The following is a 26825-nucleotide window of genomic DNA, read 5'->3' as shown; positions in this document are numbered from 1 at the left end:
TCTTATTGTAAAGTTTGTTAATGGCTGGGGTCCACCAGACTGGACGTTTGCCCTTTGTGGAAAGAGTCTTGGTTTTATTTGGGATTGCCTGATCCATGCAGTCCTGGAGGTGTTCATAGAAGGCATTTGTAAGGGCTTCCGCAGCTTGGGTTGTGGTTTCCTCTGACTCAGGGGCCTTGAAGGATACCACACCAGTCTTGAGTAGTGTGAAGTTTGCTTTAGAGAAGTTCTCTTATGTGGCAGCATCACTCCTAACTATTGCCATCCTTTGGATGAGATGTTTAACAAGATCCCACTTGTTTGAGTTTGTTGATAGGGTGGATGTAAATTAATTCATGGTACTTCTCGATAAAAGGAGGAGAAGTACGCCAGTGCCCTTGCCAAATTTCCCCAAAATGTAGTAGTATAAATACTACCCTGAGCCTTCCCTAAAAAGAGGGCCCATAGCGTTGTGAGGCTAACCAGGTCAGCAAAGGATAAGTAAATAAAATAAATTGGCAGGTTAGAAATACTGATGCATAGTACGGGCAAAAAGGCTAGAATCACTCAGAATAAAATGAAATCTCTCAAAATAAAATTTAACAAGCTCTTTAGTTGGGTACTGACTGCCACTTCTTCAGACCTTTAATATAAAACCAACAGCTACAAAGCTTTTATTTTCAAAATTAAATAAAGGTTGACCTATCAGAACATTCATCTAATTCAGAGTTAAATGGGAAGTTCAGTCAAATATTTTGTTTTGAGATATTTCATTTTACTCTGAGTGACTCTTGCCTTTTTGCGTGTTGGTTGGATTCTCGAATGCAGTTGTGTTGTATAATTATCTTCAGTTTTATTTTCTTGGATCCACTTGCTCGAGCTGTGGCTTGGTTGGTGTTGTTTGGACTTTACTGATCCATAGTAATTTACATTGTAATTCCAGAGATCCACCCCACCAGCAGTCATTTGTGTTTTTGATGAAATGTGTTTTAGATCAGTTGTATTACACCCAGATAAATATATCTTTGTTTCTCTTGTTTTACTTTTTCTAGCCTTTTTCATTTCAGAGTTACTGCCTTTCTTCTTGGGGCAAGAAGGCTTTGAAGCATTTGGTGCTCTGCCTTTCATATGGAGCTCTACTCGAGTTCTTGTCAGTTGGAGTTCATGGAAGGTGGCCTAAAGCATTGAATGGTTGGCCAGCTGGTCATACTTGTCACGATTTACCCAAATAACTTGGACTACTGCAGCAGTGATCTCTTAAAGTATCTACTGATGGTAAGTTGTCATTCTCGCCTTCATTCTTGCTGGATGGGTTCGCAGCCGATCCTCTGCTTCGACTCGGCCTATACTATAGCTCAAGAGCTATTTTTACCGGCTCTAGGCAGCCCTATATCCCACAATACCATGCGCTAACTCCCCAGATCTCGTTTGCCGCTTCGCTGCCAGGTTGTGTTTTTACCGGCTCGGGTCAGTGTAAAGATTTTTCTTTTTGTGAGGACTTTTAAAATTTAAGGTTAGTTTTCCCTATCTGTTCATTATCTACCCTTAAAAGTTTATTAACAGTTTTCGTTAAGCCCCCCCCCTCCTTTAGTCAAATTGATAAACGGGCCTTCGGGCTTTAGTTTTTCTGTAGTTATTCCTATAGTTTGCCCTTATTGAGTGGGTGTGTGTTTTCCTAGTCAGCCCTTTAACTTCTCCCCTTGTGTGAGTGTTTGAGTGAGTTGTGTGTGCTGACTGTGTTAGATAGTTAGTGTCCACTATAATGTCCAAAGACACTAAAGTCTCAGGATTCAAGAAGTGTGACTTGTGCTGTCAGAAGATGTCGCTGACAGACTGTCACACTTCTTGTGTTTATTGCCTGGGTTCCTTGCACCTGCAGGACTCTTGTTCCGTTTGTCATGGATTTAGTCCAAGAGTCCTGCATGAGCGCCACAATAAGCTAATTTTGAGGGGCTTATTGAAGCCTGATGACTCTCTCTGTCTGGCTCGGGGAAGTCGTCCAAGCCTGCCATACCCTCGGCTCCAGTTCTTGAGTCGACAGCTGGCGGAACCGAAAGTGCTCCGACTCCAGTCGGATCCAATGCGAGCAAGACTTTGCCCACTCCGAAACCCATATCGGAGCTGACGACAGCGCGCAAGCGCTCTAGGTCACCCTCCGTAGAGTCCATTCGTTCAGCTCCAGGATCACCCTTACTGTTGGAGCGGAGTCATAGGACTCATTCCTCCAGGTCTTCCGGGCTGTCGACCATGACATTGAGAGGGTGGTCAGTAGACTCCTCAAGTCTCAGGCACTGGCCCAAATACTCCAAAGCCCATCTCACCAGACTGTGGCTGCCTTGGTGCCAATTTCGATTCCACCTCCGACTCTTCAGTTGAGCTCAGAGCTGGAGTTTGTCGGAACCGGGACCTTACCCACGTCGGAGCCGATACTACCACCTTAGTCTACCCGGCGTCGTCGGCTCTGACCTCTTCATTGGTGCCGTCCGTGGAGAGGTCTGGGTGCCGGGACTCCATCGTCAACTCCGAGGGGGCGAGTGGCATTGGACCCTTGTCCGACCCCGTTCTCCATCTCGGAGCGTCGGCGCTGGTTAGTTCGGCCCCAACGACATTCTTGGAGCCTTCTCTGTCGGCGCCGGGAGCAGTTCTGGTATCTTCGGAGCCAGGACTTTCTTCTGTGCCCGATAGGGGAGCCTTTGAGGTGATGAGGAGCGTGCTGGATCCGGTGTCCGCTCCAAGGTTGGTTCCTTCAGCTCCTCCCTCTACAGTGCCTGTTACGGTCTCTGGTCATCCTCTGGCAATTGATAGCAGAGATCCAAAGCGTAGGGTACCCACTTTGGGTGTCTCTTCTTCGTCCGAGGCCTCCCCTGAAGCTTCAGGGGAACCCCTAGGAAAAGAAAGTGCAAGAGGAAGCACGTAGAATCTCACTTCAGACACCGACTTGGATGAGTCTGAAGGTTCCCCAAGATCCCCCTCTGAGGATGTCTCCTTTTCAGACATCCTAGAGATCCTGAAACAGAGGGGGAATTGGTCCACCCTCAAACCCTCCGAGGACGAGTTGGTTTACCTTGACACTTTTGGGTCTCGCCCTTCCACCTCCTGGGTGTCCCCTCCTTTCGACCCACTGATGGAAGTAGTGGCCAGAAATGCGTGAGTAGCTCCTGAATCTACCCCTAGGAGGCCTTCTAAATTTATTTCTGCTTCGGTAGACAGACCATTTCTGACCAAAGATGTATCGGTAGATGCTATGGTGGTAGCAGCCGCCACTAAGAAGGAATTAGCTGATCCTTCTGTACCTGTTCATCCTCCTAATAAAGAGTCCAGGACTATGGACCGGTACGGTAAGCGGACATTTGCTTCAGCGACCTTTGCCATGCGGTCGCTGAACTATTTGTCATTTCACCCGCTTTCAGAGAGATTTGCTCAAAGAACTGGGTGAAACCATACAGGATCCTTCTGCTGCGGGATCAGGACAAGATCAACTCCCAGCTGGCTACCCCGAATTCCATTGCCAACTCCTCCATGCGGCTTATCTCTTATGCAGCCGATGGAGCGCGTAGGGCCGCAGGCACAGGTGTTGCGTTAAGACGTCGCGCCTGGATGCGACTCTGTAATTTTGATGATCCCTTCAAGGCGTCCTTCACCAACACTCCCTTTGATGGTTCAGAGTTGTTTGGACCTCAGGTGAAGAATACCCTCGCCAGGTGCGAGCAAGATGGTAAGACTCTCTCTGCCGTGGGAGTCCACTTTTCCACACCATCTAGACCATATCCTAAAGGTCAGAAGGGTGGAAAGATGTGGTTCCGCAAACCACAGGGAGTCGCATCTGCCGCACCTGGTGAACTTCCCCCCAGAGGCAGAGGGGGGAACAATAATAGACGCCTCCCCAGCGGCAGAGGGGGTCCACAGAACCAGGGTTCCAGGGAATCCTTCCCTGACCAACTCTTTCATCATCCCTGAGAAGCTGCCCGACTGTCCACCTTCGGAGGCAGTCGGGGGAAGATTATCTCTGTGCCCAGAAGCTTGGCAATCCCTTTCTCAAGACAAATGGGTACAGTCTATCATATCCGAGGGTTACAAAATCCTCTTCATTTACCCTCCGATCCAACCGCCAAGAACCCTCCCAGACGTACCACCTGGACAAAGAGGTCAGGCACAGCTAGAGATAAAAAAGCTGTTGGAAAAAAGAGTCATCCAGGCAGTCCCAGCAGACCAACTAGGATCCGGAATCTACTCCAGGTTCTTTTTGGTACCAAAAAAGACAGGAGACTGGAGACCCATTTTGGACCTCAGCAGACTGAACAAGTCTGTGCAGAAGACAAAATTTCGGATGGTAACGCTGCAGTCCATTCTGCCCTTATTGGGCAGAGACAACTGGATGTGCTCGTTAGACCTTCAGGATGCGTACTATCATGTAAAGATACACAGGCGCTCCAGGAGGTTTCTCTGTTTCCGGCTGGGAGCCAGTCATTACCAATTCAGAGCCCTGCCCTGTGGTCTCACCACAGCCCCCGGGTGTTCACCAAATGTTTGGCAGTGGTTACGGCTCACCTGAGACAAAAAGGATTCCAGGTGTTTCCATATTTAGACGACTGGCTCATTACCGCTACCACCAAGCAGCATCTTATCATAGCCAGTGATTACACCATTCGCATTTGCAACAAACTAGGTATTTCCATAAATTTCGCAAAATCCTCCTTGTCACCTTTTCAATGTATAAACTTCATAGGCGCCATGTTAAACACCACAGAAATGTCTGCAACATTACCACCTCAGAGAGTGACAGACATACGGCGGAATGTTCAGTTTCTGTTTCAGTCTAACAGAATTCAAGTCAAGTTAGTACTGAAAACATTAGGCCTCATGGCAGCGGCGATTCTCCTTCTCCCCTTAGCCCGCTTCCACATGAGAATTCTCCAGTGGATGCTTTTTTCTCAGTGGTCCTTTCAACAGCTCCCAATGACTCACAACATTTTGATAACCCCAACTTGCAAAAAACACCTCTCCTGGTGGATGGTCTCCCCTCAACTTCTTCAAGGCAGACCCTTTGTTCTCCCACCTCCAGTTGCCACGGTGATAACGGATGCCTCCCTGATCGGGTGGGGGGGCACTATCAGGGCAGGACTGTCCAGGGCACGTAGCAACAATTAGAATGCCACCTGCGCATAAATGTCCTAGAGATGAGAGCAGTGCTTTTATCGTTGTGAGCCCTTCAGGACTCTCTTCCCACTGGCACTATATCAATTCAAATGGACAATATGTCCGTATTGTGGTACATAAACAAGCAGGGCGGAACAAAGTCCTACCCCCTATGTCGAGAAGCACTCAGACTTTGGCAGTGGGCGATCTCCTCTCAACGGTTTCTGATAGCAACGCACATCCCCGGGAGGTCCAACGTCATAGCGGACAGACTGAGCAGGACAATTCTCATGCCTCACGAGTGGTCTCTAAATCAGGCGGTAGCAGAGAGAATTTTCCAGAAGTGGGGCCAGCCTTGCTGCGACCTTTTCGCAACACCTCAAAACAGCAAGTGCCTCGACTTCTTCACACTCTTCCCTCTACCAGGCCATCCCCCCAGAGACACTGTTGTCCACGATTGGCCTCGGGGTCTTCTATACGCTTTTCCCCCTTTTCCGTTGATTCCGCAGTTAATTCAGAAAGCAACCGCATTGAGATCCAAAATGATCCTCATTGCTCCGTACTGGCCTCGACAAGTATGGTTTCCGTTCTGCACCGTTATCTACTGGAACAGCCCTGACATCTGGAACCATTTCTAGACCTTTTGACCCATCTGACGGGCAAGCTGCACCAGTCTCTTCAGTCCCTCAACCTCACAGCTGGATTGCTCCACTCCCAACCATAGCCAGGCTTCCCTTTATTTCTCTTCCTGTCCGTGATATCATTCTTGCCTCCCATAAGTCCAATACTAGGAAGACTTATGCGAGTAAATGGAAGTTTTTTTCGTTCTGGGCAGAAGCTAGGTCCTTAGATCCTTTTAATGCACCAATTCATAAAGTTCTAGATTTTCTGGTGGAGCTTTTTCATTCAGGGTCGTTGTCGGCCACTATCAGAGTACAACTAGCGGCCATTGCCAATTTTCATGTAGGGCTCTCGGAAACCAATATTATGTCCCATAAACTCTAAAGCTTTCCTCAAGGGCATCTTCTTGCTCAGACCTCCCATTAAGGATCCTCCTCCACAATGGGATCTAAATTTGGTGTTAACTTCATTAATTCTTCCTCCCTTTGAGCCTGCAGCTTCTTGTTCCGTCAAGCTTCTCTCTTGGAAAACTCTGTTTTTGGTGGCTATAACATCTGCCAGAAGGGTGTCGGAACTTCAGGCCTTGTCTGTCCGTCCCCGTTGTTTGGTTTTTCGTAAAGACAGGGTAGCTCTCAGAACAAATCTTTCCTTTCTACCAAAAGTTTCTTCTGAATCAAATCTGAACCACACTATTGACTTGCCTGTTTTCTTCCCAAATTATTCAAACAGGGCTGAACTGAAACTACATTCCTTGGATGTTCATCGTCAACTGCGGTATTATCTAGACAGGACAAAACAATTCAGAAAGTCAGAACAGCTCTTCCTCTCTTATGCTGAAGGAAAGAAAGGACTTCCAGTATCAAAGGTAACTCTTTCCAGATGGTTAGCATCCATCATTACCTTTGTCTATGAGGTGAGACACAAACAACTTCCTTCAAGACCTAAGGCTCATTCAGCCAGGGCACTGTCAACCTCAACAGCCTTTCAAGCAAGGTTACCATTAGATGCCATTTGTGCAGCAGCTACATGGGCTTCTCAACATACTTTTATTACCCATTACAAACTTGATATAGCTTCCAGAAATAGAGCTGGCTTTGGTTCCACTGTACTCAGGAATCTGTTCCGTTGAGCCACCCAGGACCAAGGTGCTAGGGACGCTGTCCCATCCAGCAAGAAATAAGGCGAGAATGACAACTTAACATTAAGAATTTATGTACCTACCATAACGTTCCATGTTAGTTGTCTTCTTCTCGCCGCCTTTCTTGCGTACCTCCCTCCTGCCCCCTAGCCTGGACAGACTTGAAGGTCTCTGAGTCCTTTTCTTTCATGATACATAGTTATTCAGGGTTACCCGTATCATGAGTGTTACCAGCAGGTAGACAGTATTTGTATATAATGGCTTATTTTTTGGTAACAATAAAACTATACTATGTGTTAGCTGTCAACGAGATCTGGGGAGTTAGCGCATGGTATTGTGGGATATAGGGCTGCCTCGAGCCAGTAAAAATATCTCTCAAGCTATAGTATAGGCCGAGTCGGAGCCGAGGATCAGCTCCGAACCCATCCAGCAAGAAAGAAGGTGAGAAGAAGACAGCTAACATGGACCGATGTTCATCGTGCATACAGCTGCAGTCATTACAGATGGGTTATCCTGCCGTCAGGCGGGTCCTCGGTCGGCCGAATTCCAAAGACTAGGTCCGGCGTCGGTTGTCGTTGCTTCTTCCATGACGTTGGTGCGGCAGGTGTATAAAAGAGGCAGCCAATGCCATTTTCTTCAGTCTTTCTTGCCGCGCGGTGCCCGAAGCAGAAGCAGTTCACAAGTGCCGGTTGGCCAGCTCCTGAGATTTACGAAAGTATTTCAGCCGAAGTCTTCTTTAAAGCTAAGTACCCCGTTGAGGAAACTTTTCTTGCCTCAGACCGATGTCAGACAAAGTTAATAATTGCATTTCTTGTGGGAAGCAAATACCGCATAAGGATTTCCACTCTTTCTGTATATCTTGCTTAGGGCCAGACCACGACATCTCGGCCTGCCGTTTTTGTGCTAGGTTCAACAAGTGCACTATTAAGCGCCGAGCGGAGTTCGCCCTTCATTATTTTGGCAAAAAATTTAATTATATCATGTCGTCGGATACACCGACACCAGTTTTAAGCAAAAGAAGCAAAGACAAGGACCGACATCCGAGGTCTGCACAGAGTACGGAGACCACGCTTAGGCCGACTACCGGTTCTCAGCGAGGTGCCTATGCAGCCCCTGACTACCTATGAAACTCTTTTACTGGTGACTTCAGTACCTGAGGTCGCAGGCTCCTCGGTCTCCATTCCCACTGCAGATACCGACGCCACTCTTTGCGGGGAAACTGAAAATTTAGTCAGGCCTGCCATTTCTGAAGGCGTTTTCAGGCCTTCCGACTTCTCTATTAAATCCTTCACTAAATCTAAAGCTGCCATGAAAACTAAAAAAAACAGGGTCCTCAGACCTCCTCTCAAGGCCCCATGCCTAAAAGGCAGATGCTTAAAATGGATGAGGATTTGATAACTCTCATCAGGGGTTCTCAACCACCCTCTGACAAAAGACCCAGATTGGAGGAAGACTACCCTTCCTCAGACCAGGCTTCTATTAATATTATTATTATTATTATTATTATGCCTATTCCCCTTTCGAAGACTCTGATGCTGAGGAGTCTATTCCCTCGGTCTCTCCCCCCCCCCGAGGACTACTCTTTTGGGGAAACCCTGCATACATTGAGGGAACACTTCCACTGGGAAGGCCAAGATTACTCAGATTCCAAGAAAAGGCTCCGGGAATTTCTACTGCTCCCCCAGCATAGGCCCCTGGCTATCCCACCTGTTTTAGATATTTTGGATGATGTGTACGCAGAAGCCAGTCTTAATCCAGATTCTTTACCTCCAGCCCCTGTTAAACCAGAAGGGTATTACCGGGTTCCTGATTCTCACCAGTTCCTTTATAAAAGCCATACTGCTGACCGAGAAACTATTTCACAGGGTCCCAAGGGAATAAAGGCCTCTACTGCTAAAAACCCTTTACCTTCAGAGAAAGATTCCAGAGCATTAGAAAGGTGGGGGAAAAAGGTGTATACATCTGCCACTTTAACCATGAGGGCATTAAACTGTCAATTTCATATGTTAAAGTACCAACAGTTTTTGTTATCTCAGTTGAAAAGCAAAATGACACAAACAGAACAACCAGATTTGAAAGAGTTGCAGGATTTGTTGCATGGAGCAGAGCAAGTGGGTAAACATACCTTGCAGTGTGGTTTTGATGCTTTAGAGGCCTCATGTAGAGCTGTTGTCACAGGGTCTGTTATATGTAGACATGCTTGGCTCAAAGAGCAAACCTTACCAGATCATGTCAAAGCAAAGTTATTAGATGCACCACTTCAAAAAGATGTATTGTTTGGTGTTAAAGCTGAGGAGGTACTAAAGAAAATGGAGGAAAAAGCGAAATATATGCAAACAGTGAAAGATTTCTTGCAGGTACAACCTCCACGCTTCAGCAGAAACTGGCCTTCAAAAAATTGGTCCTTTCCAGCCACGGACAGACCTCAAACGGGCAGATACAGACTCCCAAGGGGTAGAGGACAACCTCAAAGATCTTACAGAGCAAGACAGTGGCAAGCACCAACCCCAAGAGGTGGAGAAGATAGATCACAGTCATTTAGAAAACAGACACAATGACTTCCCCCTATGCCTGCCAAACAAAGCTTTAATGGCAGCACCTTTGGGCGGAAAACTGGCATTATTTTCAAAAAATTGGCATATTGTTACAAAAGACAAATGGATTCTGCACATTATAGACAGAGGCTACAGGTTCCACTTTCACACCCTTCCAAAAATGAGAGGCATGCCAAACCTGCCACAAAATCAAAGGGCAGAGGCACAAAGACAAATTTCCGCGCTCATGGATATGAAAGCGATTCAAGAGGTACCTGCAAAAGAACAAGGTCAAGGTTTTTATTCCAGACTATTCCTGGTACCAAGGAAAGACAAAGATTGGAGACCCATCTTAGACCTATCCATCCTAAACACATATCTACAGGTGCCAAAATTCAAGATGCTCACATTAAAGCAGCTTCTTCCCATGCTGGGCAAGGAGTCTTGGCTGGTAACATTGAACCTCAAGGAGGCATACCTGCATGTCCCCATCAGACAAGATTGCAGAAGATACCTCAGATTTCTTGCAGGTTCAACCCATTACCAATTCTCTGCATTGCCCTTTGGCTTATCTACTGCGCCCAGAGTGTTTACGAAATGCCTGGCATCAGTAATTGCCTTCTGCAGACAACAAGGAATACAAATCCACCTATATCTGGACGACTGCCTGATCCAAGCGGACAGCAAGGACATTCTATTGCAGCATCTGGTGTTTGTAATAAAACTGTTAAACTGCCTGGGATACATAGTGAACAAAAATAAATCAAAACCAATACCTTCTCAACAGATAATTTTCCTGGGTGCCAGCTTAAATACAACAACCCAGATGGCCTACCTCACGCCAGACAAGCAAGGGCAACTGTCTCAATACTTCAACAAAATGGCAACTTTCACCAGACTAACTGCAAGGAAAGTCCTGCAGGCTCTGGGATTCATGGCATCTTGCATCCTACTAATACCATGTGCAAAGCTGCATATGAGGAAACTACAATGGTAACTAAAAAACTTATGGTCTGAACACAGCCACAGCTTGGAAACAATTGTACCACTCATTCCATGCCTTCAAAAGGAATTTTTGTGGTGGGCTCAAGCATGCCAGAGAAACACAGGTCTCCCTTTCTGTGTACCTCAAGCAACTCAAATCATCACAATGGATGCCTCCGACTACGCCTGGGGAGCACACATGGCAGATCAGTGCATTCAGGGAAAATGGTCCCAAAAAGAGAAGCACCTCCACATCAACCAAAAGGAAACGCTAGCCGTGCAAAAGGCTATTATGACCTTCAAAGACCTACTGCATCCAGGCCAGCTATTACAGCATCCAGGCCAGCTATTGATAAGGACAGACAACACCACAGTCGTGGTACATAAACAAACTGGGGAACTCATTCATAACCCTGTGCAGGTAAGCCATGAACCTATGGAACACAGCAGTGGAATTGCAAATTCAACTACAGGCACAATTCCTGCCAGGGAAGGAAAAAACACTGGCGGACACCTTAAGCAGAAATATGACAGACCCACACAAATGGAAGTTGCATCCTCAAGTTTTCTCAAAGATAACTCAGGCATGGGGACAGCCAGACATAGATCTATTTGCTACCCACAGAAATTACCAGTTGAAAAAATTTTGTTCAAGGACCTATCATCCACAGGCCTGGAAAGTGGACGCACTCTTTCAATTGGGCAACATTGACAGTCTATGCCTTCCCGCCTCTTCCTCTACTGACCAAAGTTCTATTAAAAGCCAGAGCAGAGAGACAACAAATGATTCTCATTGCTCCAGACTGGCCACGACAACACTGGTATCCTCTCCTAAAGAGCCTGACACACTCCCCACCATGGATACTACCTCTAGTCTCTCTTTTTTGTTGTCCCAGCACAACTACAAAACCCTTCACAGCCAGCTCAAAACCTTAAATCTAGCTGCATGAAGAATACCTTAATTTCCCAACAGACTCTCCTCTCCAAGGAGGTGCAGGATGTCATCTTGGAGGCCAGAAGACCCTCTACTAGAAAAGTCTACTCCGCCAAATGGAAACTATTTTGTTCCTGGAATCAAGAAAAGGGCCAGAATCCTTGGGTAATAAATATACCTCAAATTTTACAGTACCTAGCTGAGATGTTAAACAGTGGCCTTTCCTTCTCCTCCATGAAGATCCACGCTTCAGCCATTTCTGCACAATACAACACAGATCCTCCTTTATTCTCGCATCCTCTAAGGCAGTTCATCAGAGGGGCAAAAAATATAAAACCCCCAAGGAAACCACCAGTCCCAGCTTGGGACCTCAACTTCATATTGGAAAAGCTGACCCTGCCTCCCTTTGAGCTGGCTTCTTCAACAGAGCTACAATACTTGTCATGGAAAACAGCCTTCCTTCTTGCTATCACCTCAGCATGCAGGGTTTCGGAACTATAGGCCCTCATGGCTGTGCAACCATTCATCATTTTCCATCAAGACAGAGTTTCCTTAAGAACCAACCGTACCTTCATGCCAAAGGTAGTATCCAGTGTAGCTTTGAATCAGACTATCCACTTGCCTACCTTTTATCCAAATCCACAGAACAAAGGGGAGAGACTACTACATTCCTTGGACATTCACAGACAACTTTGTTATTACTTGGACAGAACAAAGCTATTCAGGAAATCTGAGCAGCTCTTTGTGTCCTATGCTACAGGTGCTCAAGGAAAGGCTATTTCCAAACAGACAATTTCAAAATGGATAGCCCACTGCATATGCTTTTGTTATTAATTTCATGGAAAATCTGTGCCTGTATACATCAGATCCCACTCCACCAGGGCCACAGCTACCTCTGCAGCTTTCCCCAGGGGGGTCCCTACCAAGGACATTTTGGAAGCAGCTACTTGGAGTTCAGTGCACACTTTCTCCAAGCACTACCACCTTCCACTATACTCAAAATCTAGAGTGGGCTTTGCCACAGCAGTCCTGCAGGGCATCCTCGCCCCTCCTAGTTCCACTTAGTGCCTACCACCCTTACTTAGCTTTGGGATTCTACCCATCTGTAATGACTACAGCTGTATGCACGATGAACATAGTACAGTTATGTACCTACCATAAATGTAGATGTTCGAGTGCTCATATAGCTGCAGTCCAGGTTACCCCCCCTCCGTCCCCTCTTAGAACAGGCCTTATGACAAACACCTTTATCATACAACCTATTTGGGGTATTCTTTTATGGTGTATTTGCTTGTAACTACTGTTTTTTGATTTATCTACATTGCATTTTGCATAATATTATGTTGTGCCTTCCTTCTGTGGGCACCTGACATCTGGGGCAAGAAAAACTGAAGAAAATGGCGTTGGCTGTCTCTTTTATACCCCTGCTGCACTGACGTCAGGGAAGAAGCTACGACAACCGACGTCGGACCTAGACTTTGGAATTCGGCTGACCGAGGACCCGCCTGATGGCAGGATAACCCATCTGTAATGACTGCGGCTGTATGAGCACTCTAACATCTACATTTATGGTAGGTACAAAACTGTACTTTATGGTAGGTACATAACTTCTTATTATAGTAAGTTTATTTTCATAACTGTCTGTGCTAGGATGCAAGGCTACTTTCCTGTTGACAACTTTAATCACACTGCAGTACCTTCTGTTGTTTGCTGCAGGCATAAAGTAAGTTTCTGCAAGAAAGTTTGCAATTGCTTGCTGTGTATTTTGATCCTAGAACTCCAGTTTGCAGAGATTTTCAAGTTTAGTGTTCCACTTGGGAAATAGTTTTTATATATTTAGTGATTTTACTGTCTTATGTAGTGGGAAATTATTTTCTGGGAAACATACTGTTTGCCAGGCGATACCTTGTGCAGAGTTGAAAAGCCTTTGTGATTGTAGATATCGGATCGTGTACAAAGATTTGCATCTAGAGTGTTTTCTTTTACTTTGGCGGACTGCCAGATTTTTACAGCTTTCCCTAGGAAAAGGCATAGAAATAGAGAGGCCTTTTTATGTGCCTGATTCAACCATAGAAAGCTGGAGACTGGCGTGCAAGCTACAGAATTAGAGCAGCTGTCATTTGAAGTGGGAGAGCCCTTACCTCCCAAGAAAAATCATAAAAAGGAAGATGGACTTAAAAGATTTATCATGGGTGAGAAAACCGTGAAGAAGGATATTATTAAGGAATGGAAACCACGTCTTTGGTGTAGTCTAATAGGCCAGAGGATAGTGAATCTGGTCAGACAGTTTCTCAACCTCCACTCTCAATATCTGTTTTAGCTACTGACTTCTGTTTGACCCCTCTGAAAACAGATATGCTAATATACCTCTCAACCATTCCTGACTTCAACTCAAACTTTAGTTCTGTCTCTCTTAATCCCTCCTTACACTAGTGCCTTTTGAAGGAAAGGTGCTGAATTATACTTAATAAATAATGACAATGATTAAGAGATACAGACTTCTTTTCCTTCAGGAAATGTATATTAATTTACATTCTCTTATTCTGTTAATGTCTAAGTTAATAGAAGCAATATTTTAAGTGTCCCTGATTGTGCATGATTATTTCTGGATTTGTCCCTGATTCTGTTGAAATTTGTCCCTAACTGGTTGAGAGCTATGTGGTAGCCGTTTCTAGCATGTACTCCCAGACATTTTTATGCTATGTGTTGAGCAAATGTAGACTCCATTTTCTCCAGTGCAGGTGACTCTTGCTCACTTGAAAATGAAAGCTCCAAAAAGAGTAATAAGGCTTTTCTGACATTGCTGTTTGATGTATACTTTGAGGTTAGTATGTTGGATCTCAGGTGATCCTCTAAGAAAGTCTGTATAGTCAAAAAAAGGGCCATTATGCTCCGTCTTTTCTCTAGAAGTTTGGATATACAAGCAATGCACAGCTGCTTATTCTTGGCCTAACAAGCCTCTGCTTGTCTGACACTTTTCTCCCATTTCATTGCTAGGCCTTGTCTTGCATAGTTGTAAGAGGATGGTAGAAGTGCTGTCTGTACTGTAGCTGAGCTCACAGCCCCCCCATGTAGAAGTGCTGCTTGCACTGTGACTTACCTCACAGCACAGCCCCCCATGTATAAGTGCTGCTTGCACTGTGACTGAGCTCACAGCATAGCCCCCCCATGTAGAAGTCCTGCCTGCACTGTGGCTGAGCTCACAGCATAGCCCCCCCCATATAGAAGTGCTGCCTGCACTGTGGCTGAGCTCACAGCCCCCCATGTAAAAGTGCTGCCTGTGCTGTGACTGAGCTCACAGCACAGCCCACCCATGTAGAAGTGCTGCCTGCACTGTGGCTGTGCTCACAGCCCCCCCCATGTAGAAGTGCTGCCTGCACTGTGGCTGAGCTCACAGCATAGCCCCTCCATGTAGAAGTGCTGCCTGCACTGTGACTGAGCTCACAGCATAGCCCCCCATGTAGAAGTGCTGCCTGCACTGTGACTGAGCTCACAGCATAGCCCTACCCATGTAGAAGTTCTGCCTGCAGTTTGGCTGAGCTCACACCCCCCCCCATGTAGAAGTGCTGCCTGCACTGTGGCTGTGCTCACAGCCCCCCCATGTAGAAGTGCTGCCTGCACTGTGGCTGAGCTCACAGCATAGCCCCTCCATGTAGAAGTGCTGCCTGCACTGTGACTGAGCTCACAGCATAGCCCCCCATGTAGAAGTGCTGCCTGCACTGTGACTGAGCTCACAGCATAGCCCTACCCATGTAGAAGTTCTGCCTGCAGTTTGGCTGAGCTCACAACCCCCCCCCCCCATGTAGAAGTGCTGCCTCCAGTGTGGCTGAGCTCACAGCCCCCCCCCAATGTAGAAGTGCTACCTGGACGGCGGCTGAGCTCACCCCCCCATGTAGATGTGCTGCCTACATTGTGGCTGAGCTCACAGCACAGCCCCCCCTGTAGAAGTGCTTCTCACAGCCCCTCCATGTAGAAGTGCTGCCTGCACTGTGGCTGAGCTCACAGCACAGCCCCCCCTGTAGAAGTGCTGCTGCCCTGTGACGGAGCTCTCAACCCCCCCCCCCATGTAGAAGTGCTGCCTGCACTGTGACTGAGCTCACAGCACAGTCCCCCCTCATGTAGATGTGCTGCCTGCACTGTGACTGAGCTCACAGCATAGCCCCCCCCCCCCCATTTTGGGCTTCCAGCCAAGTAAGAGGAATACAGGATTTCCTCCATCCAAGATTGTAAGATTGCTCCTGTGGGAAAAGGACGGTCTGGTATTTACTTCCCAGCCCTCCCCCCAGGATAAAATTTAGATTTTAAGAAGATGATTTAATCACGTTTACTGCCAAATGATGATTACTGTGACATACTTAGCCTCATGAGGGAGCATTTTATGTGCAAGTCTGATTTCATGTCGTATACAAAATAGAGGCATCTAGTCCTCTTGGAATTAAGACCAAACTCACTACTACTACCTGTAATATTTGAGGCTTTTGAATTGCTTTTATTTGATTTCTTTCAACCACTAACTCTAAAGAAACATTTACAAGAATCTGAAAATGACCATGTCAATAGTTTCCCTGCATATGGCCAGGGACTCCATATTAGTTGCAGGCCCCAATACCTTTCCAAACAAAGAGATTAGAGTATTAGATGCTTTAGAGGGAAAGTGTATACATCTGCCTCTTACACTTTGAGTCTCTAATTGTCACACCTACATGGCAAAGTATAAAGAAACTGAGTTATGAGGTACTTGATATAAGTGTTATGTCATTGAGATGGATGTACTTGGCAAAACGTATTCTAGTCCACCATCCTCCACAGTGTTTTTTTTTTATTTGAGTAATTTAACAGTATGCATTTATACGCCTCACAGCAAGAGGTTCTCCGGTTCGATCCTTGGCTGGGGTGCCTTCTGTGCGGAGTCTGCATGTCCTCCCTGTGGTCGTGTGGGTTTCCTCCGGGTGCTCCGGTTTCCTCCCACATCCCAAAGACATGCTGCAGGTGGATTGGACACTCTAAATTGGCCCTAGGTGTGCGTGTGAGTGTGCCTTCTGTGGAAGGTTGGGCGCCGGGCTGGCAACTCGACACCGTAAAACTCCACTGCCATTCAATGTGCGGACAAGGTGATCCGCTGTGGTGACCCCTAACCGGGAAAAAGCCGAAAGAAGAAGAAGAACAGTATGCATTTATAAAAAGTTTTTTTTGCACTCGTGTTACTGAAGTCCATCTTTGCGTTGCATGATTTGCTGTAAGTACTGAATGTATTGAGAACTGAATGTGACATGTAGCAATGTTGTCTTTATTGGCATGCGTCACTAAACTAGTACTTCACTGGTATAAGACCCTTTAACAAATGCAGCAGGTGTACTGCTGGAAAAAAGTGTGGTGGCAAAGGATATTGAGAAAATCACCAGTATGTTATACTCCTCCAGGAACATGTCTCTTTTTTGAAGATTTATTGTTACGGTGAGAAACCCTTTTTGTGACTGTTGTAACACACCTGTACGTGTTGGTGAGTACCTTGATACAGGTGTAGTTTTATCAGTCCTTTTGTAGTTGTTTGATCCATTCCTACCTCACCTTTTGTGTTTCTACTTGTATTTGATACTAATTATCCAAATAATTAATTGAAATAACTGAATGAGTCTAGAACTGTGATTTTCTATATTGTTTTAACGTTAGCTTGTTTTGCGGATTTTATTCAAGAATAAACACACATGGTTGACTTTGTCTGACCAATGCTGGATGAAAGTGTCAAGATGCAGCAGTTATTGTTAGTTGGAACATGAAATGAAAACTGGTTTTGGTTTTGCAGGTTTGCTGAAAATCCTTATGGAAATGTTTTTACCTCACATCAGCTTTACAGAGTTGGAACAATCATTTTTTTCACAAGTATTGCCAAAGGTACATTCTCATTTTATGTTTTATCACATAATCCTCATTTGAAGATAATGCCTTACCCTTTGTGTGTGTCAGGTTGTAACAGCACAGATTAAAGTGTGATATTGTCTTGGTAAAATTGATTTCTCTCAACTGTACAGTCTTTTTCACTTTCTTTGCTTTCTCTGTTGGTTCTTTATGCATCTGTCTTGCATTCATCTCTGAAGACAGTGTAGATCTTGTGGGTCCATGTCACTTTTCACATCTGAGATTTTTTTAGTAGTTTTAACACAGTTTACCTGTGATGATGGATCAAAATTATATACACCAGTTGTACACTGTTGGGTTCATTAGGTAAAGACTGAAATACGTCTGAGATCTATTGTAGTCTGGCAAGTATCCGTCCTGTTTATGTTGTGTAGAAAGACTGTGTTTTTCAGACTGGTGCTGTAGTTCTTCTGAAATCATTCCACCCCTCCGAGTACTGGCAGCGTATGACTTATTCCACACTACTTCGGTCTTCCTGTCTTGCACCTGCACCTCTGGCGTGACACATTTATTCACTCCACCTTCTCATGTTTCCTGGTTTAGTTAGTCTGGTCTCATGTTTCATTGCTTATGGTGAGAGTGACCTCGTGTTTGCTGGCTTACTGTGAGAGTTGCCTCTTGTATCATCGCCTAGGTTAATGTTAGAATGGCCTTGTGTTATGCTGGCTTACTGTTATGTCTCCCAGCTTACTGTCAGATTTGGGGCATCCTTTCCCAGGAGTACATACCGATGCTATATAGCTCATCCCTGTTGTACTGGATATCAGTACTGCTAAAGTCTTGATAACACTGCTGTACAGCTGTGCTTTGAGGGACTGAATTTGATGTTTCTGTTGCAAGAGGTGGGAAAGAGATCAAGCTGAACTGTGCTGCATGTAAGGACTCTAAACATATTTTGTTCTCAAAAGCTAAAGGGGTTTAAGGACACGCTAAATCTAGCAAAAATGGGCCAAATATGTGTGGGGAAAATATTTTAACGTTTTAGTTTCAATTCCTTGGGCAAGTTATGTACTTTTTGTAAATTTATTTCAAAAAGAAATGCTTTAACTTATTTCAAGCCAAAAATGATATTAAACTTTCAATCTTTGTGGCTATTTACTTAATAGTTCTAACCTCTCCTCAGTATCACATCTGCAAACAACACTGCAGGCAAAGCCCTTTTCTCCCACATCATAGCTAAGAAATGGAACACCCTTCCCACTTATATATCCTCTGCAGCAACAAACTTTAACTTTAAAAGACCATTAAAACCACATCTCAGGAAAAGCTGGATCTGTCCATGTATTACTTGAAAATTAGTATATCTTTGTTCCTCCTCCACAACACTCAACATCATATACACCTGTGCTTGTACACTTACATATACTCACTTTCAGTTAAGCCATACTAGCTTGCTTACCTCCTCAGTGTACACTCACCAGGAAATGTAAACAGTCATTTTAATAGCAATTGTAGTCACTACCATTCTTTTGTAATATTTTTGTCTACAGATATTGTAAGATATTATTATATGAATGTAACCCTATGAATTTATTGTGATAGATTCTTGTATATGTCTTCCTCGAAACATTTGTATTTTTTATGCTTATTCATGTTGTATTGTTCTTGTTTTGTTTTCTTCTTGTCAAACGTGGAGCTTTTCCCCGGGCATCCACTGAAAATGGACCTGGTCCAGTTGGATTTTTTTCCCGGTTAACACATGTAAAATAAATAAATAAATCGTTTAAGGGTTTATGCCTTTCACAGGGACCTACAACTGTGTTTTGACCTCTCTACCTCAGAGCTAAACAGTTAGAAGAGAAGTGGTCCTAGTATGGAGCCTTGGGGGACTCGTAGAGTAATGGTTAGACTTGTGGATAGGGTATTCTGCCATAAAGCTGCTTGTTGAGTATCAGACAGGTAAGGCCGGAACCATTTAATAGAGCTACTGTTCAGTGACCGTTCTTTCAGGGTACGGAGAAGCAGTTGGTGATTGACCATATCAAAGGTCTTAGAGAGATCTAGGAAGAGAGCAGAGGTAAATCTGTTATTGTTTGTTGATGTTGATAGAGTTAGAGAATGATAGGAGGTCTGATGTGGTGCTGTGGTGTGGCCTGAAGCCATGCTGAGAGTTGGCCAGTAGTTTATTTTGGGTGAGAGAGTGCATTAATTGGTTGTGGACGCACTTTTCCATAATTTTGCCAATGGTGGTAGTATGGCTATTGGTTGGAAGTTTGAAAGGTCTAAAGAATTCCCTCCTTTATGAAAGGGAATGACATGGGAAACCTTCCAGAGAGAGGGGATAGTGGCTTCACTCAAGCTGCAGTTTATTATGATCGAGACAGGGTATGCAATGGCATCTGCCCCTTTTTGTAAATATTCTGGTGGGAGGAGATCAGCTGCCAGGCTAGTCTGCATTAGTTTGTTAATTAGAGATCAGATGGATGTAGATACAGGTTGGAAGGCAAAAGGGAGTGGGGGTAGTGGTTGTGGGGGAGTTTTCAAAGGAGCTGGCGGGGGATAGTTGGCTAGATAGTGATTGGATAGTTTTGGTAAAAAAATTGTTAATGATTTTAAAGTCACAAGTTGAGGGGGTGGGGATGGAGGTTTGGCCAGGGTGGAGCAGTTTGTTTATGCCTGCCCAAAATTTCTGAGGTTTGTTCTGGTGTTTTTGCTGAAAGTGTTGATAGAAGTTTTTTTGTCTAACAGTGTGATTTTCTTGGTATCATTCCTTAGTTGTCAGAATTTAATATGGTCAAGTGGGTCTTTGGAGGTGCGCCATTTGTCCCATGCTTTATTTCTTGCTATGATTTTGGTTTTGGTTACTTTAGATAGCCAGGGGGCGGTCTTAGTTTTGGCTCTGAGGGTGCAGATAGGAGTGTGGGAATCTAGAACGGAGAGGAATTTAAAATTAAAGTAGGCTACAGCATCATCTAGTGGAGGTTCTTTAAGTATGGCCCAATTGCATGCTCTGAGTTCATTCTGAAAGTCAGTGGAGTTAAAGTTCTTGTTGTTTCTGATAGATTTATATAGAATGTGGTGGTGGTTATCTACTTTATGCTTAATGATGTAAGTGAGCAAGTGGTCACTTATATAATCTGGGAGGATACCCATGTTATACAGGTTTGGGTGACTGTTGATAAGAATCCAGTCCAGGATACTGCCTTTGTAGTTGGGTCTATTTATTCTGGTGGGTGAGGCTACAAGTTGGGTATAACCGTGAAGGTTTATATGGGTGATGGAAGATTCAGAGGAACAATTGTTCCAGTCAATATTAAATTCACCTAACACCATAGTTTCATTGGGGGGTATGTGTTGGAAAGCCATTGGAGGAAGTCTTCTGGGGCATTTGCATTGTTGCCTGGGGGGGATATAAATGCAGGCAATGAGTATAGATTTACTTTTGTTGAGCTGTAGTTTGCTAACTAGGCCTTTGCATTATTGAAAAAGGGGGTTGTTGTGGGGCTAGTGTGACATCTATTGTGTTTTTAAACAGAACTGATACTCCTCCACCTTTCCTGGTGTTACGGTCTAGTCTAAGTATGTTGTACCGTGGTGGGATAACCTCATCATTTTTAGTTCCTGGTTTTAGCCAGGTTTCTGTAAGACATGGCACATCAGGTGAGTGGGTGGCTAGAAGGGCATGAAAATTATGGACCTTGTTGTTAATACTCCTGATGTTTAGGTGACAGGTCAGGAGAGAGTTAGGGGACCTTGAATTTGACCATATATTGAAGGTGGTAGTGGGAAGGAAGCTTGTGGGAAAGGTGGGTCCAGGGGTTAGGGTGGTTTTCCCCATCCCTCATCAAAGTAAATTGTACAGTGATTATCAGTTTCAGCACTTTACTTATTATTTTATAATATCTAGTTTTGGGGGAGATGAACCGTGGTCTAGTTAGTTGGTGGTGGTTAAAAGTGGAGAGGATAGGTTTGTTTGTAGTGAGTAGGGGTTGGTCTGATTCACTCAAGGTGGGAGCAGCGATGGTATGAAATATGGGTGGTGAAAGCAAAGATAGGGCTGGTTTTCATAGATGGTGAGGAGATATAACCCAGGCAATATAACTGAGAGGAACATAATTAGTCTCATCTTGATAGTAGTGGTACTTGGTAAGGAATGTGGATGGAGAATTAAGAGAGTTGTTGGCAGGAAGGGGTGGTTAATGGGGGGTGGAGTATGGAGGTGTGGGTTATCTGTGATAGGTTGTAGGAGGGGGAGTGATTTATTGGGCTTAAGTTTAGCACTAGTGGGGACAGGGTGGAGCGCGGAGTGAGCCCGAGCGAAGCAAGGCTATACCAAGCTACAAGGACTTCCTGGGTCTGTGAGTATGCAGGCTTAAGGAATACATCTTTACAGTGATTTTACTCAGTTCTTTTTAAAGTGAGCTGCAATTTACCCAATTTTACTCAATTCCTTTGAAAGTGAGTTGTGTTTTACTCAATATTGTATTAAACAAAGTTTGTCGTTTAGCCAGACAGTTTTACTGACTTTTGGGAGTTAAGCAAGCTTTTAACCTGAATTTTGTACAGATATTTGTTATTTTTTTTAGCAACTGTGAGATGAAGTAAGTAGGGGGGATTTGTTATACAGGCTGTGTGCACTGTAGAATGCTTATTTTATTACTTATTACAGCAGCCTGACTAGGGAGTCTAAGACTGTTAAGCTGCCTTTTACTATGGACCGTAGGCTAGCTGTAGACCCAGTTCAGCCAAGCAGTCTATTAGCACAACAGTTACACTTAAGGTATAGACCTGTCCTTTTCCTTAGCGAGGGACAGTGCAGGAATGCTTTTCTTTTAGTTTTCAGGATGATGGTCTCTCTTCAGCACAGATTGAGCCGTTTGAGGTAAGGACAGGTGGAGTGGAAAGACCTGGTAAGGTACATAGTCAGTGCATGGATTCTGTATGGAACATAGCTAACAACAGCATGCAGTCAGTATTATACATTCAGGCAGGGCATTCATTAATATTAGTAGTACCACAGCTTCCGCATTACTCTATATTCAGTTGCAGCTATCAGTTAGAGAAGTAGTTTACAGCACAGGCAAGTTCACTGAATTGTACACAGCTTTTCCTATGTGGTTTTATGCTATCAGTAGGTACAGCATTAAGGCAGTACAGCTAAAGCCACTTGCTAAATGCTAGGAAACACTTCTGTTCATGATTCATGAACCAGCATAATAGTATATATCGCAACAAACTGTCACCAAGCTTATGTTAAAATTACCACATGCAGTCAATAAATATGCTTAGAAAATCACTCCTGGCTAGCAAACTTTACAGGTAATTCCACTTGTATTTCTAAACATTCTACTGCTTTGGCGAATTAGAAAATTATTGCTATGCACGCTGCTTAGCTTTTCTAGTTGTTCCTTTACCACATAATCAGTGAAAAGCACAAAAAAAAGTTCTAGCATGCCATTTATGTTTCTTTCTGGTTTTGAACGCCTTCATTTGGTAGTCAGATAAAACCACAAATTTTTCTCAATAACACAGATGGCTATACTGTGTTAATGTACATCCGGAACGCCTTTGGCACATACTTGCTTGAGGAGAAACAATAAAAGGCAGCATGGCCAGAAATAAGCTCTAACACAGTAGGGAATGTACTTTTGAAGGAAGGAGGAACTGCAGGATATAATCGGTCATAGCCAGGCAACATTTTTAAGATGCCTGCAAACAACACATCACCAACAGAACACAATGGAAGGTCCATAGCTCCACATAAGCATGCAGTCTTGTATAGATGGCAACCCAGGGAAGAGAGCTGTCTGTTTCAGGATGGTCAGTCCCCTGTAAGACATACCAATATACTGCCTGGAGAGGACCTTTGGAGAAAGGATATGGTAGATGTGTGTGCTCATATGTTAAGAAAACCTGTACTTGGAGGACTACAGCAAAGAAGAAGGGAACAGCTAATCAAGACTGTGGGCTGTCATCATACCCTCAGTACAGTGACAGCCCTATTAGCAAAAAGAATGGCTGAGCTAAAGGACAGAGTACCACGTGAAGGGATGCCCTAGTTCAAATAATGCAGGGCGTTCTTACACTAAACAGATGCAGGTAGTGATTGCCAAGGCAGCACAAGATACCTGTAGTTGCAGAGGGAACTTGCACAAGGAGTTATGCTTTGCCCTCTGCATCACCTTAGTAATGAGTGCAATTCCTTACCCTAACCCTGCCCAAAACACTAACCCCTACACCTTACCTAAAAAAATAAAAAAAAAGTACGTGACACTACTGTTATGCAAGACGTACTTGGGCTCACAAACACACCCAACCAGTACTACATCAATCCCCTTACTTAACCCTGATGCTAACTCTAAAATACACACACTTGCATACAAGCATACATCACCTATGCCCGACCCTAACACAAACACACACACAAGTACTCTTGCCCCCTCCCCAAACCCCATTTACTTGTCTCAGTGATACTTGCCTTTTGGGATTTCAGGCATTCAACCACCCCTTTTTCAGACAAAATAATAATTTACTACCCTGCTCAGCTTCCTTTTCCATTAAGCAATTTAAGCGAAATGAAGCCAGCAGTCAGGGTTTAAAAAAAAAAAAGCAATGGAAAGGAGGATCAAAAAAAGAAAGGGGGAAATGAAAAGCCAAAGGCAGGCCTCCAAATATGCATAACTATCTGCCTGTTATGTCTCTGAAGCATCATCTTACCTTGTGGCATCAGGCTGCTTCAGACAACTGAGTTCTGAATGTTGTACAGTGGGTGGGACACTTGGCACCAGGAACCCCAGCCTCTTTGCCAGAGGTTCCTTCTTGTCCAGGGAACCAGATATGTCTATTTCCTCCCAATTTGCACCACATGCGGTCTCTGAGAGTAATAGAACTTGTGCTTCCTAATCTCCAAGGGAAAAGTTTTTATTGAAGAATTTTTATAGTTCCCAAATCAGAAGGATCATGGTGGTCTTTGCTGGATATCTCTTTCTCAACTTTCTTGTCAAGATTCTGAAGTTCAGGATGTGTGTTGTACCTCCTGAATGTTCATCAGTTTCACTGCTGCAGTAGCCTGCCCAGGATATAGCAGATAGCCAGTCTTCCAAAGTCTCTGACTCCCCTCCACACATGCGCCCAGGCTGTTGTAGGAGGGGCTCAGAAGGGAGACCATGGCTGATTGGGGCAGCACTTTCTTCTTTCTTGCCACCCTGGACAGTGCTCTTCCTGGGCTTCAGAGGATCAGTGATTGACTCAAGTCTTCCTTTGTTGGCACAGTCTCCTTGAAGGGTCCCCTCTACACTCTTTATAATTTTTTATCTTATTTTTGACTAAATTGGTACTGGTTCTTTTTAAGAAGACTGAAATTTTACTGTGGTTCATAGGAGATTACTAGGCTAGCCACCCGGAGGTTGTTTTAAGCCTAGCTATTTTAACCCAATGTAATACCGTAGAAGTACTAGTCAGTATGCAAGATTGCATTTAGTGATGATTGCCCATGTCCAGGAGGGTTGTGGGTGCTATCCCTGGTAAGAATTTACAATGCACAACGATACCACACCAAAAAGTTTATTACATAAAGCTTTCGGGTCTACACCCTTCAGCAGTATAAAACAAATGCAATAATACAGCATTTAAATAGGAGAAATCATATAGTCACATGCTTCAGCCCATCCCACAACCTAAACTAACAAGTCATAAAAAACATTTTGTAATATATCCACCAATAAAGCACAACATAAAAAATTAAAATAGTAAAAAATCACACGTACACAAATCTTGATAAAAACGAATACAAAAAATAAGCAAATATGTAATTATCTATACTAAAAAGCTATACACTTACTCACAATATATATATACTATATATGTTTATAATAACCAAATTTATAAAAAATTCTTTATAAAATTCCTTTAATAGTATACATATATACCTATATACATATTAATATATATATATATATATATATATATATATATATATATATATATATATATATATATATATATACACACACACACACACATATATATATATATATATATATATATATACACACACACACACACACACACACACACACACACATATATATATATATATATATATATATATATATATATATATACATACATATAGATACATAAATTAATTTTAATTAATGGTTGATGCTCTGAGATATGTAAGTAAGGGTAGTATGCACCCCCTCACGTATTTAGAAGAGTATTGAAGGCGCAATTTATTAGATTGAGTAAGTTAAATACAGTTGAAACTATATTTAATGAACAGGTTGAAATTATGGCTCAAGAATTTGAAAGGAGTGGATATTCAAGGCAGTTTATTAATAAAGTTATTGAGGAAGTAAATGAAGAGAGGCAGACAAAGTACAGACCAGTTCTATTGGGAGGTATGACAACATGTGAGGATAACTCACATAAAGAAGTTAAACTAGTGAGATATTTGACAACTTATAATTTGAATACATGTAGTGTGAACAATATAATAGAAAGGAGCTGGCCAATTCTATTAGCTATGCCTGAAATAAGGTCCATTGTGGGGGATAAACCTAGGTTTGCATATAGAAGCTCTGAGGCATTAAAACAAAAATTATGTTATAAAGATTTTAAAGTAACAACTAAGGGAGCTGATAAGGTATTGGGGACAAAGAAATGCTATAGCTGCTCTTGTTGTAATGATTTGTATACAGGTGAAAACATATTTAAACATCCTATAAGTGGAGAGGTTTTTACGTTAAGGACAATGACAACCTGTAATGAGGAAAGGGTAGTTTACCTAGCTTACATGTACCCTTTGTACATCATTTTATGTGGGTAAAACCACTAGGAGGTTGAGAGAGAGAATAGTGGAACATAAATCAGAAGTCAGGAGAAAAATATTAACAAATGCTTTGAGTAAACACGCTATGGATAAAGGTGAAAATCATGTTTTTAAGTTTAGGGTACTGGCTACAGTGGAAATCAGTATAAGGAAGGGAGATGTGAATAACTGTTTAGAATTGAAGGAACTAGAGTGGATTATTAAACTTCAGGCAGATATGCCTCCTGATCTAAATAATTCTGTCAGCTTGAAGCCAGTGTTGGTTAAGAAACGGAGGGAAAAGCTTTAAAATTAATTTATGTATCTATATGTGTGTGTGTGTATATATATATATATATATATATGTGTGTGTGTATTTATATATATATATATATATATATATATATATATATATATATATATATATATATATATTATGTATATAGGTATATATACTATTAAAGGAATTTTATAAAGAATTTTTTATAAATTTGGTTATTATAAAAATATATTGTATATATATTGTGAGTTAGTGTATAGCTTTTTAGTATAGATAATTACATATTTGATTATTTTTTTGTATTCGTTTTTATCAAGATTTGTGTGTGTGATTTTTAATGTTTTAATTTTTTATGTTGTGCTTTATTGGTGGATACATTACAAAATGTTTTTTATGACATGTTATTTCTTTAAGATTCAGTTGTTAGTTTAGGTTGTGGGTGGGCTGAAGCATGTGACTATATGATTTCTCCTATTTAAATGGTGTATTATTGCATTTGTTTTATACTGATGAAGGGTGTAGACCCGAAAGCTTTATGTAATAAACTTTTT

At 43.2% G+C, this 26825-nt stretch overlaps 1 protein-coding gene across 1 annotated transcript in view; it reads left to right on the top strand.

The window, feature by feature from the left end:
• Positions 1-26825, top strand: part of CCHR10.PART0H1orf112 (chromosome chr10.part0 C1orf112 homolog) — a 2885111-nt gene that overhangs the window by 93297 nt on the left and 2764989 nt on the right. Inside the window, exon 4 of the mRNA XM_044086752.1 lies at positions 17130-17218. Within this exon, the coding sequence (XP_043942687.1) occupies positions 17130-17218 (89 nt within the window). The remainder of the gene's footprint in view (positions 1-17129; positions 17219-26825) is intronic.

Source organism: Protopterus annectens, chromosome 10.part0 (genome assembly GCF_019279795.1).
Source record: "Protopterus annectens isolate FY-2018-M chromosome 10.part0, PAN1.0, whole genome shotgun sequence".
NCBI lineage: Eukaryota > Metazoa > Chordata > Ceratodontiformes > Protopteridae > Protopterus > Protopterus annectens.
Note: the sequence above shows the minus strand (reverse complement) of the source record. Positions and strands in the feature narration are given on the sequence as shown.